General features: G+C 49.0%; 6 protein-coding genes across 6 annotated transcripts; 3 read left to right on the forward strand and 3 right to left on the reverse strand.

Annotated features, from left to right (window-relative positions):
* Nucleotides 1–36: 36 nt before the first annotated feature.
* On the forward strand, nucleotides 37–459 carry L203_100955 (uncharacterized protein; the record flags this gene model as incomplete). Its single annotated transcript, XM_066210407.1, has 4 exons — nucleotides 37–64; nucleotides 112–152; nucleotides 205–320; nucleotides 369–459. 4 exons carry the CDS (start codon nucleotides 37–39, stop codon nucleotides 457–459), a joined length of 276 nt encoding a protein of 91 aa, XP_066066504.1.
* A 2,330-nt stretch (nucleotides 460–2,789) lies between these two features.
* Nucleotides 2,790–3,217, reverse strand: L203_100956 (uncharacterized protein; the record flags this gene model as incomplete). Its single annotated transcript, XM_066210408.1, has 2 exons — nucleotides 2,790–3,042; nucleotides 3,090–3,217. The coding sequence occupies 2 exons, from the start codon at nucleotides 3,215–3,217 to the stop codon at nucleotides 2,790–2,792; spliced, it is 381 nt and encodes a 126-aa protein (XP_066066505.1).
* Nucleotides 3,218–3,452: 235 nt separating this feature from the next.
* On the forward strand, nucleotides 3,453–6,810 carry L203_100957 (uncharacterized protein; the record flags this gene model as incomplete). Its single annotated transcript, XM_066210409.1, has 7 exons — nucleotides 3,453–3,757; nucleotides 3,805–5,750; nucleotides 5,799–5,935; nucleotides 5,985–6,202; nucleotides 6,251–6,529; nucleotides 6,578–6,700; nucleotides 6,750–6,810. 7 exons carry the CDS (start codon nucleotides 3,453–3,455, stop codon nucleotides 6,808–6,810), a joined length of 3,069 nt encoding a protein of 1,022 aa, XP_066066506.1.
* Nucleotides 6,811–7,714: 904 nt separating this feature from the next.
* On the forward strand, nucleotides 7,715–8,654 carry L203_100958 (uncharacterized protein; the record flags this gene model as incomplete). The annotated part of the gene is made up of 4 exons (XM_066210410.1): nucleotides 7,715–7,750; nucleotides 7,804–8,458; nucleotides 8,515–8,603; nucleotides 8,652–8,654. 4 exons carry the CDS (start codon nucleotides 7,715–7,717, stop codon nucleotides 8,652–8,654), a joined length of 783 nt encoding a protein of 260 aa, XP_066066507.1.
* A 393-nt stretch (nucleotides 8,655–9,047) lies between these two features.
* On the reverse strand, nucleotides 9,048–10,063 carry L203_100959 (uncharacterized protein; the record flags this gene model as incomplete). Its single annotated transcript, XM_066210411.1, has 7 exons — nucleotides 9,048–9,050; nucleotides 9,096–9,155; nucleotides 9,205–9,450; nucleotides 9,522–9,675; nucleotides 9,721–9,803; nucleotides 9,874–9,954; nucleotides 10,007–10,063. 7 exons carry the CDS (start codon nucleotides 10,061–10,063, stop codon nucleotides 9,048–9,050), a joined length of 684 nt encoding a protein of 227 aa, XP_066066508.1.
* Nucleotides 10,064–10,483: 420 nt separating this feature from the next.
* On the reverse strand, nucleotides 10,484–12,413 carry L203_100960 (uncharacterized protein; the record flags this gene model as incomplete). The annotated part of the gene is made up of 7 exons (XM_066210412.1): nucleotides 10,484–10,652; nucleotides 10,702–10,776; nucleotides 10,843–11,728; nucleotides 11,770–11,993; nucleotides 12,038–12,114; nucleotides 12,157–12,199; nucleotides 12,259–12,413. The coding sequence occupies 7 exons, from the start codon at nucleotides 12,411–12,413 to the stop codon at nucleotides 10,484–10,486; spliced, it is 1,629 nt and encodes a 542-aa protein (XP_066066509.1).
* Between the last annotated feature and the right edge of the window lie 648 nt (nucleotides 12,414–13,061).

Genomic DNA, 13,061 nt, shown 5'->3' on the forward strand with positions numbered 1-13,061 from the left:
ACTTTACATCTTGTTTGTTTCTATACTTTTCTCATTATGGCTTCTATAGAAAGCTATGTTGACCGTGGGTGGAATGGTGAACTGCAGTCTGGCCTGACGTTGTATGGATAGAAACTGTCCAAGTCATTCTCCAGGACGGCAGGATTATAGTCGTAAGTAGCCTCCTTGACACTCACGTCTCACATACACTAGGGTAAACTCAAGGGTTACGACCAACGTACAAACCTTATTCTTGCAGACTCTGTCGAGCGCGAGTACTCTGCCGAGCAAGGCGTGGAAATGGTTCCACTGGGATTGTATGTGATCAAGGGCGACAATGTGTGAGTGAGCGTGACTGACAACGACGCGGATGCTGACACTATGTGTAGGGCATTGGTAGCAGAGATTGATGAAGAGAAGGACAGCACCATCAACTACAGCGAGATTCTCGCTGAGCCATTACCAGAGATACGCTATTGACCGTTTGAATGGCTGGGATTATGGGAGGAGACCAAGCAATCATCGTCGTTGGGCGACACTTGGCAAGATGAAGTGCTCAATTGTCAAGGAGCAGATATAGCACCTGTACGACGCGACTACAACATAATGCAACACGGTGGGACTGCACTGTGACGTTGGCAGTAACGGCAGGATTCTCGCTGGTGGGGGCATGCCCTTGAGATAAATCTACACCCAGCGCTTCAAATTTCTCATTAACCTGTTGTGTCGTTCGACATTTATTTCATCACTTTACATTGTGATGCTGTTAACCAAGCACTTGTCTACTGATTCTGTTACTCAGGAAGGTATCGCTGTGCTGTATACGTTGCTGAAAAGTCCTTGCATGTGTTAAATTGCTAAAGAGTTCGATAGACTCCTATCAACAATCTATAAACATATCGCTCGCGTTAAGAAGCGATTACATCGTTAAAGTCTTTCAAGATTGGTGTACTCTCTCTCTTTAGCCATGGGAATTGAAGAGAATACGAATGTGAATAACCCCACGACGACCTGGGACAGGATAGCAAATGAAGCCAGAGTCAGCTCGTTTATAATCCGATTTTTGGCCGCAAAACTTCGCTTTTACTATCAGTTTCAAGAAGAAAAGTCACCATCGCTTCATTAGCAGCCTCCACGAAGCCTGCTTGTAATAGGTCCGATCCTCAGAACAGAAATTAAATTGTGTTTACCAACTACTCAATCAAGCTGAAAGACAAGAGAGGTATACTTTAGTATCATTCACTCAACAGGTCAAGTACACGATCCCTCTTGTGCTTACATGACCATACATGACAAGGAGACTGAAGGCTTGGAGAGCAATCAAATACAATTACAAGGTCCCATTCTTGTGCTTCGAGGTCAAAGAGCTCCACAACAGAGCAGGCAGAATCAGGTCTCCAGCGAAAGTCAACTCTGCGATGTATGCACTAGCTCTGGCCAAAAAGCTCAACCGCATATGACAAGGAAATTACCAAGTAAGACCGCCGGATCTTTCCTATGGAGGATAACGTTCCGTGTCACAACAATAGGATCTGCAACGAGTTGAGACAATATTAGAATTCTGAGATCGAACATCTCTACACCACGACACTATTGTTCTTGCCCGAAATGCCCGCAATCACTCACATCTCTACAGCAGAGCAATGATACCTAAGTAACTATAAAGGCGGATCCAGGCCGCGTAAGATAGCACAGGAGGTCTTTAATGAAATGGTATAAACGACATCCAAGAAAAGAAAAGTAGTGTAGCGGTCAAGAGTATGCATACTCGGTACCAAGATGTAGCCAAGACGGAGAGGACTCGGTATGGATACTCACCAGCATAACATATTCCTCGTGAATAACTGAACAAAAGGACAGTCAATGAAATACAAAAGCGGCAGAATCCACTTCAACTAGCAAACACAATACCCGTCTGCCATGCAGATCTCATCTTTCGTCACTGGCCAACGAATCTCCAGCATGACCCAACGGATTCATTCACAAGATTGCCAGCAGCCAATGCTCGACAATACTACAAGCGATTGAACCAAGGCACAACACGTTGTGTCTCGGCAACAATCACTCACAAGCATTTGCCAAACGCAACCATAAACATCCAAACACAATAAACAACTTCCAACGAAACATTCCACATTCAACAGAGGAATGCTTCCTGTATCGTTAACCATCCCGTTGCCAAAACCACGGTATCGTGACAGCAACCCCCTGAGTTTCAAATCAAAATGATCTCACCACGCCGTCGCAACAGATCCACCCAGCCTTCTCAACGCACAACCCACAAGGCATCCGAAACACTGACAACCCAGTCACATTTGCATCACCGCAACTCTACCGCTACCCGTCCCTGTCCATATGCTCAGCGGCCTGTTTCCCAACCTGTCCACTGTCGATCGCCTTACTGATGCGCAAAAGCACGCCTCGTTGAAGTCAAAAGGCAGATAGATCTTGATTCAAAATAGATTTGATGTTTTGTGTAGATGCTCAGGGAGAAACAAATTCATCTTTTAATTTTCTTTTCCCTTGCGTCTTTTTGTTTGCCTGGCTTTTTTTGGGATTTATTCCGTTTATTCCAGTTTATTTTATTTCATTTTTTATGGAATAATCCCAAAAGAAACAAATTTTTCTCTATAGTTTAGCCCCACGGGGAACTTTCCAGCGGCAGAGAGATTTCCAAATATTAGTTTCGATGCATGTAGAGTGGCAAAAAAAGTAGTGGACATAAAAAAAAGATGTATTTTTTTGATTCTACATTTATTCATCCACCACAACTTTGCAGATTTTTTTTAAAAAGGACTGCTTCCTTTGCATCAAACGGTGGTCATCTGTCCAGCATCCACAGCCTCGCCCAATCTTGCAACAGTGCCGAGATCCATCACTACACATCTAGAAGAGTGCAGCTTTCCTATCATTTGCCACCCACCAAGCACCCTCTTGTGCCACACACAGCCATCAACACAAGGCATCCAGTCCGGACGTATCGGGAGAAAATTCTGGAACACTGCAGGCTCGCCTCCATAGCCGCTCTCTTGTGAGACTGCGCCGGAAGAGTTGGTCGTCTGGCTGCCCTGTTTTAACTCCTTTTTTTTCTTTCTTTCCTCTTGACGCACTCTTTGCAACCTGCCGTGCCTCTTCCTCCCAGCAACGTCGGCACACACAACACGCCTGTCCCTACACCCTTCGGACGGTCCATTCTGGTCGGATAACGAATTGTGCTAGCACTTTTGGAGTGGGTCATTTTGTCTCTGCTGCAACTGCTACCGCGTGACAGGTTCAAGAAGACGTCGAGAAGTGTTGAGACGAAAAGGTGGATTTTGGAAAAAAAATTCGTCGCATAGACTGGTCAAGGTGAGTGCTAAAGGCTTTGGTGTAGAGGCTTCGGTGCAGAGGTTTTGGGTGCAGTCGCTGTGTGGTTGCTGTGTGGAGAGATCAGCGATACGTGATGGAGCCGATTGACAGTGGATGTATTATGGATGGAAATGGGCAGACGGTGGGGTGTGCCACTTGATGTTTGGCCATGGTGGATTGCAAGCTCTTACAGTGTTGCTAACCCAGTACAGCCCGAAATCGCCAACCTGTCCTCAACACCTTCCGAATCAGCACCCGGTTTAGCAGTTGCGCTGCCAGGCAGTGGCTCTTTGTCAACCCCCATCCAACACGCAAACCCGACCCAGGAGCATCCCATCTCTGTCCGACAGGCGACTCGTCCCGTCGGGTCTGCCGATTTAAAGGTGTACGATCCGTGGATCGCATTCAGCTCGCCGCCGTCCCCTTCCACGTAAGTGAGCAGTCTTTTGTGTGTGTTCACTGACACGGCAAGATCAGGATAGCCTCAACGGCAGACTCGCAAATCGGGGGGGAGTACTTTCCCCCCTCTGAGAGTACGGAAGGATCGTCTGTTTCCAACTCGTCTTGTCGACAAAATCTGTCTCTCAGTATCAACTCGTTGCCGTCTACTTTCCAACAGGTGCAGCAGTTCCAGTCGCCTACATCCCTTGCCTCAGCCAGTGCCCAGTACACAGACGGTCTTTCCGTGGAGAATCTAGATTTAGGCGGTGATTATTTACATTTTTCAGACGCCGCCTCTCTCTCGACAGAAGCGGAGAACTCTTTTGTGGAATCCAACCATCGACTGCCCGCATCCCAGCCATCTAGCCCTGCCCGAAACGTATTTCCCCAACAGTTTTCGGCTTCACAAGTCGGAGGTAGACAACGAGGCGCCACATTTAGCGGATCTTTTTATCATCTCGATCAGGCCGATCCATCACAGTTCACATACCGTCAACCTTTCCCATCCCACATTGCTCTGTCGTCCATTCAGAACGCTAGTGGATCTCTCGCCTCATCACCCAATATTAGCCCGTCGCCTCCGCATCTCAAAACGCTTGGTGACGCAAACCCTTTTTTCGGAGCTGCTCAAGAAATATCTCAAAAGGCGCAGACACCTCTAGGCGGTGCAGCCGTGAACAAGATTTCTATGGAGAATATGACTACGCCAACGCCTGTCCAGGCGCAGATGATGACTCCAGCCCGAGAACATGTCATGGCTCGAAATAGCGCGTTTGCACAGTCTACACCGCTTCATCACCGTCAGCTTTCAAATCAATCGCGAGGACAACAGCAGCAGACTCATCCAAAAGCCGCTGAGATGCCGAACGAGATGGTTGACAAGTTGTCGTTATTGGACAGGATTTTAGATTCGGCTCAGCATGCAAAAGAAGCGCTACTAAGAGGAGAAGAATTTGGAGTTTTGACAAGGCTGGGAGATTTAAGCAACCACCTGGAGATTGCGAATGAATTTGGTGTAGGACCTGTACAAACTCCCAAAGATACAGGTACGCCGAATTCTCAGCGTTCCGGACAATCTGGTCAAAGCGTTTCCCCAACAACAGCATTCCAGTCTTCTCCCTCGGTGCAAACCAACATGTCTCTTGGGAACGCCCAATACCACCAAATGCCAATGGTCTCTGGCCCCATGGGTTCACAAGTCAACAACGTGTCCATGACGGTAGAACCAGCAAGTTTCCTTGGTATGGAACAAAACGGTGTCAAACGCTCGGCTATGCCGATGTCCAACACAGTCGCTTCCAGCAACAACCTTGCGAATGCTGAGTATTTCCAGGGCAATGTTCAAATACCACCTCCGCTCGTCCACTCTCACTCTTTTCCCAACGGTCATCAACTTCCTAGCCAGCTAGCTGGCACCCTTCCTTCTTCCACGCCCGTTGTCCCCTCTCCCTCTTTTATCACATCAATGGGAGTACAGCACATGCCCATGGTGTCTTCACCCCTAGCTACCATGCCGCCCTCGCGTCCACCGAGCCCACCGAGATACAACCTGCCGACACAACCGTGGGACCCTGGCATGATGCCTATGGAGAGTAGTATGCAACTGCAAAACATCCAGAACGCTACTACAAAAGCGCAACCCCAAGCTTCCCAAAATCAGTCGGTAGAACGACGTCCATCGACTGCTGAACGAGCTGATGGACGGCCTATTGTGCGCGGAAGAAGCTCTTCAGTTAACAAGGGTTGGAATCACAACGCAATGACAGCCAGTGTCCCTCCTTCAGCTTGGCAATCGCGCCAGGGATCACCGGTGGATGAAGAAGATGATGAATCGGATGATGAAGGCCCTCGGAAAACGAAAAGAAGACGAAGTTCGGTAGGGGTAGAAGGCGGGACTGAAGTCAACGGTGGGATATCAGACGACATACGCAAACAGTTGGACCAGATCTTTGAGGACTTTTTAAATCGCATATGTTCTGATTGTGAGTGGGGATGCGGGAAGGCTGAGCATGTTGCTAACCATGCCACAGTGGAAGTGTGTGACAGCAAGGGAGAAAAGATCCATCAAGTTCTCATGCCAAAGAAAATGGCTCGTTTGGACGAATCGACTGATTACAGACCTTTTAAATTCCGTATCCAAGCCTTCACCAATGCATTTACAGAGAATGTAAGTGCTATTCTCTACGTTGGTATAGCTGTATTTGACTTTGGGTTAGCTGCAGCAACGAGGAATAACTGAGGAAATTATGTCTATTAAAAAGATCAAAAACTATCTGTGGAAGCAAAGTTTGATCTCAAGATTTAATCCAGACGGTAAAAAGGCCAAGTCGAAGGGCAATCACATTTGGAATGTTGATGCCAAGAAATTACCTGGAGGTGGCTGGGTGTTTAGGCCATTCCAACGACGATTCATTGGTCAGCCCAACAATTTTGCGTAAGTATTACCCAACTATCAAGCCAAACGCTCATCATCCCACAACAGTCTGGTGAATCAACGATACGAGTGGGAACCGAGGATCTGGGATCCTCAGGCGGCGTCTGATACGCTGCACCCCAAATATAGCTCGCCTCCAGGCTCTTTACCTCACTGGCTTCGTTGGGAAGACGGTGTCAAGCTTGTCGGAATGCCTGACCGGCCTAGTGCGCCTTTCCAAATCCAGGTGCACGCCGAGTTTGTCGATGGTGGAGGAAATCATGCGGTTTTGGATGAGAGCTATCCATGTCAGGCCGTTCCTCATCTTTTGCCCGTGGATGCTAGCAGGTGAGTAGATCCAAATGCTTGCGATCCCTGCTCACAAGATCCAATCAGCATCGGTGGTGCAGCGAACCCATCTCAACTATACAGTCAAGGGTTTGCTTCTGTCCCTGCAGTCTCCTTTGACTACCTCAACCATCAGATCCCTCTAGGCCTTACAGGCAACCTCTCTCAATCGTACGTACCCAACGCTGGCCAATAAGCCGTCGCTGACCTATCGCGCTAGAGATCTGCACTTTGCCAATGGCTTGGTCTATCCTCAGCCTGGCAATTATCCCGGGCAATAGTCGCGGTTCGCGTTCTCATCTACGATTTCATTACGTGCTTTCTTTTTTGGTTCTTTTTTTTTAGGTGCTGTCGGTCTGATGCCAAGATGATCACATTTCGCATTTCTCAACTGTATTGTAGAACTAGAAAATGCAAAGACTTGAGTGCACCGTCTAGAACGATGGTGTAGATCGAGAGATACAGTAACTGCAACCTGTCCGTAGTACACAATGCATCGCTACCAGCTTTACCAGTGACAACAGTTATCCTTAAGCCGTCATCGACAAGGGCCAACCCAACCTTGGCTATCACTTTGGTTCCAGCTTGAGCACTCCATGCGCCGGCTCTCGACTGCTTGCTTACCTCTGCGGCCCGCCAAAACCGCATAGGACGAATCATAACCACCGTTGACTCACCAGGTCTTGACGCTTTCAAACTTTATCGCAACACACTTGTAGTCAGCATTACATTCTTGACCTCCACCTCCACCTCCACCAAACTCGCCAGCCACATCTCTCGCGCGCCTAACCATCAAAACCTCCACCTTTCGGTACCGGCCCCCGGTCTCTTCCTTTTGGCTGAATGTCCGGATACATCGCCCGGACAGCATCGGCCCCGGTTTGCTGACATAAGTTGTTTTTTCTAATCGCCCGCCATTGGTTTTTTCAAAAGCACCCAGCCAAAAGTAGAAAGGGTGGCCGTTATTAATGTTAATTACTTAATTACCTTTCTCCTGATGTCATCACAAACAAATTGAAAGGCAAGATGACTCAGCCTCGCTGCCGGTCATATACGGGCTTCGGCATCGGGCTTCGACTGATAAAGTAAAAGGTATAAAAAGGATAAAGAGTTGAGAAAGCAGCCCATGTTTATCCATTGTTTACTCAGGTTTGGGCATAGAACAAGTCCGTCGTTACTGCAAAGATGAGTGTCGTCGAGCCAGACAGAGAGAGCTTCATGGTGCGTGTTGGGAAGGAGTGGATGGGATGTGATAGGAGCTAATCGTGAAGCAGCCGGTTTGGGGAGCGTATCTGTATCAGCATTTCCTACAGTCATCACCGCAAGAGGACAGCCTGGGAGACTGGCAAGATGTGCTGCGACAGCCGTCAGCGCAGGCGGAATATTTACTGGGTCTGCCAACAGCGTGGCCGGCGGCCGAGGTCGGTCAATCGCCGACGGTGATCAAGACCGACGGTCTGCCGATAACGACCGATGGGCTGTACCAGCCGTCGCCGCGCTTCTCATTCTCCAACTCGACCGGGATTTCGACATCGCTCTTGACGCAGTCGAGTGATCCGATGGTCTCGATGCCGTCACAACTCAACTCGACAGAGTCGATCAACGTCGTGGATGGTTCTCTGACTTGCTCTCCCTCACCGCTGTCGTCGCACATTGTCAGTCCTCATGCTTCGCCGGTGCGTTTGCCGAAAAAGAGTCGCGGCAGAAGGCGACTGGGGAGCGCCGTGAAGCGTAGCCATTCGCAGCATTCGGATTCAGAGTTTTCCCACAGCCACGACGATGACCATGAGCCAGAGGTGCCGGAAGGTGTCGAGCGAGATGGGATGATCTGGGGCATGAAGGTTGAGGAGTACCGGGCATTGCCTGCGAGGGAACGGAAGCGGGTTCGAAACAGAATCAGCGCGAGGACTTTTCGAGCGAAGCGAAAAGGTACGGTGTCTGTCTTGGTGGCTTGGTGGCTTGGCTGACTTGGCTGGCTTGGGCAGAACATCTGTCTGCTTTGGAGAATGAGCTGACGGAGAAGGACCAGCGGATTCGTCTGGCCCAGGAGGAGAATACGCAGTTGCGTCGAGAGGTGCTAGAGCGTGAGTTGGTTGAGGTTGAGCGAGCTGACGGTTGGCAGTGAAAAAGAAGCTTGCCAAGGTGCAAAACGCTTACCCGGGGTCTTTATAGCGGTGGCGTGTTAGACATGTATCCATAGGATGTAGATTTTGGGAGATGGGTCGTTTGCTATACTGTCGATAATAATTCAGCCGTGTGGGGATGCTAGTGTTGCAGCGTTTGGTTTGTAGACATGGATCATGCAACCACGCTGAGAGTATTTGCTGTCAGACATTGGGTTCAAGAGACGGGAGTGAAGACGTTGCGACGCTGTTTATATCCTGTTGAGACACATGGACAGCGAGACGGATGATTTACGAACGAGCTGAAGACGGTTCAATACATCATACATCAAATGAGGATCTCACTACAGTCCTCGTCCGTCTCTACGGGTGTCATTGGGCCATTATGCATCTTGTTACTACAAAAATGTTAGCTTGAATTTCCTCAATCCGTCTCGACTGACAGTATAAAACTTTCGGTTTTCGTTGGGACCAAAGAGATCAAATCTCAGTTCGGGCAACATCTATTTAGGCTACGTTAAACAGAGCCCATCTCGACAGACAGAAACACACCTTTTCTTCTAAGATCTTCAATCTTTCCTCCAAAGTATTGTCCACCTTGATCCTTCCCGCAAGAGACGATCCAATGACACCTCCAGCGCCATCGTCTGGGAGGCTTGATTCAAAAGACACGGTGCTCTCCCGACCTGATAGTTCCTTGTACCGCTTCTGGGCTGCCGCTGATGCCTCTTTGACTAACTCGGTGTCTTTGGGACGGTGAGAGAGGGTGACATCAGAGGACAGTAGTTTGAGCAAAACCTGTATCCAGTCAGTAGGAGAGACCTAGACAGCAGTTGACCGCCACGGTTGGCGTCCTGTTGCCCACTCACCTCCAGGATGAGATTTTCGACAGCTTCCCTGTACTTTTCTCCGCTGCTCAACGTCTTGGTTTGTTTGTCGGCCTCATCGAAAAGATTTTCGAGATGCTCATTCCTTGACTGCAAGACTTGAAGACGGGAGCCGTTGATGGCGGTGGATTGGGCACTGCAATTGTCAGATTGGGTCAAAACAGACACTCTCCATACGCACATCTTCCATGAAACTTCGGCTTGTTTTCGTTTCTTGTCATACTGAGCATCGATCGCAAGGGACTCTTGGCGCACGATTTTGGCCTAGGCGTATGGCAAGTATCAACATCCATTCTCGGCCAAGCACATCACGTTGTGAGCAATGTCAACAGACCTTTTCAATGGCAAACTCTTCATCAGCCTTGACTTGGATTTCTCTGGCCTTCTCCCTAGCCTCTTGCGAAATGAACGCAACCTGTTCAAAAAGAATCAGTTTTACGCATCAGTTGTGCGTCAGAACGACGCACCATCTTGTTCATCTCGCTTTGGATTTCGCTGTCATCGAGAGCGCCTGATCGGGACATCTTGTAATGCTTGTCTATGGGTGAATTGTTTGACAGTTGAAAAGTAAATAGAAAAGAAAATGTATTCTCATCTTGAAAGCAACAAAATGATGATGCATGTACAGACTCAATCTTTATCCGGTCCCTCCTTTGTTGACTTGTCCTTTTTATTCACAAATGATTTGTTTTGTATATTTTGACGAATTGCTTGTAAAAACATGTATCACTGCGACACAACGCTGATATGCTCTAAATCCATGCAACGAGAACGCTTATGCTGTTTCTCTAAAAATCTGTTAAAACATGATAACCAATGGATACACTAAACAGAAATGAACCAGCCGGAAAAAAAAACCATGACCCTCTAAGAAACTTGATGAATCCCCAGTAAACGAAACCAACCTCACAGATGACAAGTGTAATCAATCTTTTCTTAATCCCTCAGTCCTCGTCTTCATCGTCTTCGATATTTTCTTCGCCATCTTCGCCTCCATCGTCCCTTTGCTTCTTCTTCTTGTGACTCTCTCTCACGGCCAACTTGATGCCTTGGGCAGCAAATAATCGTGTTAGTGGCGTGGTAGGAATCACGCCTGGGAACCGTTTTGCAGAGCTGCCAATAGCAAGTCAGGATCTACCAAGACGCCATCTATCCCACTTACAAAACGTCGATGGATTCGCTCAAGGCTTCCGCTAAAATTGGAACAGACCGCTCCTTGTCGAGTGTCAACGGAAAACTAGCAAGTTCCAACGGCATTTCCCCCTTGGTCAGCAGACGTCAGACGCTCACCCTCTCAACGTACAGGCTCAGATCCACCACTTTCATCCGCAACCTGAATTTTCCTTCTGTCCTCACTCCTAAATCTGTAACAAAGAAAAACAACCCCATCTGGCCATTCTCATCTTGCAATCTGTTGCAATGGGTGTGCCGTTTCCCAACCAGCACTTGGGCACAGGCAGATTGCGGCTGCGCAAAGTAGTGAGGCAGATGTTCTGCCAGAGCGTTCCTTGTTGAAACAACCACCGGCGTATGGGGAGAAACAGGGACAGGACTATAAGGAAGCTCCGAAACGTGAGTTTGAGCAGTCGAACGCGGAGAAACGTTGCTATCCTCCAAAGAGGTCAACGGTCGATGATGGTGCATATAGCCTGCTCTCGGTTCTTCGGACCACTGGCTCGACAGTGGACGCCCTCTATACCCATAGCCAAAATCGGGCGTTGCAAAATAACTTGAGACAGAACTTGTAGAACTAGGACCTCTCATAGAGTAGTCAGTAAATGCTGAACTTGGATCAGTCGAATACGACGTTCGGGGCTTACTCCATTGGGAGCTGCCGCTTGCCGGTCGTTGTAGATACAATGATGCATGACTTTTTGACGACGGGTCCGGGATATCTTCAGCAATGGATGAAAGCGGTGGCAAGGCATGACCATACGAGTGTCTCGGCATCGTCGCAGAGTGAGGAAACGAAGGTGCGGTAGATGGCCTTGGGGGAGAAGGCAATCTTTGAGCACCGTACTGCAAAGACTCGAAACTCCCTGGACGCTGCAATGGTGTATACGACGCTTGGGACGATATGGACCACGACTGCCGTGGAGAAGAAACTATCGCGCTAGACCCAGAGCGATCATGGACCGTGTTAAAAGCACCAGTCCAAGCTGGACCTTCCCACCCCGACTCTGTTCCGCCTTGGCCAAGCGTCAGCTGGCACAGACAAGACTTCACTTACCTTCTTTCCAAGGATCCTTGATCGAAAGCGCAAGGGTAGATCTGGAAGCTTGCCTCGGCGACTCTGCAACCATGCTGGGCATATCTAACGACTCTGTCCAAGAATGGCTGCTCTTGGATACTGTGCTACAGCTCCCAATAGGGTGCCTAACAATGTTGCGAGGCTCCTGGCCATCCACTGAGCAAAGTTCAATCTGCAGGATCAGCGTACTCGGGTTAATGAGCCTACAACCATCTCAGCATACTATCTCAACCTCATCCACACCCACCCAAGATCCACAGCGTCCCCTGACGCATCACGGATGATCAACTGAACAATGGGAGTTGGCGTCAACGGCCGCCGGTCCTGCAAGCGTCAACCTCGACCATCCCAAACCCCTCAACCCACCTTGTTGCCAAACCCACAAGCCCTCGCCCTTACTGGCTCCTGCCTAATGACAAGCGAATACGACCTGCCCCACTCAGCGCCAACCCTAGAGAATCCACTCACCATCCTCTTCTCCCCAACCTCTCCGTCACCGACCGGGACTCTGAAACACTTTCTGAATCTGAACACGACTCTCTCGCCTCACCTCTCCTTCTCTTTCCAGTACTACCCCATCCGTCAAGAGCGTTTGCGACGGGTGAGGATGCCATCGTCGCCATCCTGCCGTCACGACTAACCACACCGTCTGTCGAAAAAATCCACTGTCCACCACAATAACCTCAACTATGCCAAAGACATGGAACGTGTCAAGGGCGACGCTGTATATCTACACTGCCTAGCAACCTACCAACCCAACGTCAGCATACCCTTTCCATATCAACGTTGAGAATATATAGCTTTTCAAAATGGTCGAAACTCAAACGACTTCAATCTTTTTAAGACCTTTCAAGTTGCCAGGCACGTCCGTCTTGTAAACGAGGCATTGCCGTTCACTCGAGCTAAACGTTGACGCGAGCGGATAATCCCAAACTTCAAGTACCCAGCTGGAAGAACCCAACGATGCCAACCGCATTGTGCGCCACCTCTTGCCACATACACTCACGATTACTCGCCCAACCAGTCCAGAATGAAGTCCCGCCGAATATTCCCAGTCCGACACAGATGGTAGTCATCAAGACGACCAGGATGCCGTTCACCATACCACAATCGCCCACACAGGGCGAGCCAATCCAGCGAAAAGAGCAGCAGCCCTGTTCCAGCCAAAAGTGTCGCAGGTAAGGTTCAATGTGAGAGTTTTTATCTGATAAGATTCTCGGGACGAAGGAGAATTTGGGAAAAGTTATGGAAAGAGTTTAAAAGAGAAATGT

The sequence above is a fragment of the Cryptococcus depauperatus genome, chromosome 1 (genome assembly GCF_001720195.1).
Source record: "Cryptococcus depauperatus CBS 7841 chromosome 1, complete sequence".
Lineage (NCBI taxonomy): Eukaryota > Fungi > Basidiomycota > Tremellomycetes > Tremellales > Cryptococcaceae > Cryptococcus > Cryptococcus depauperatus.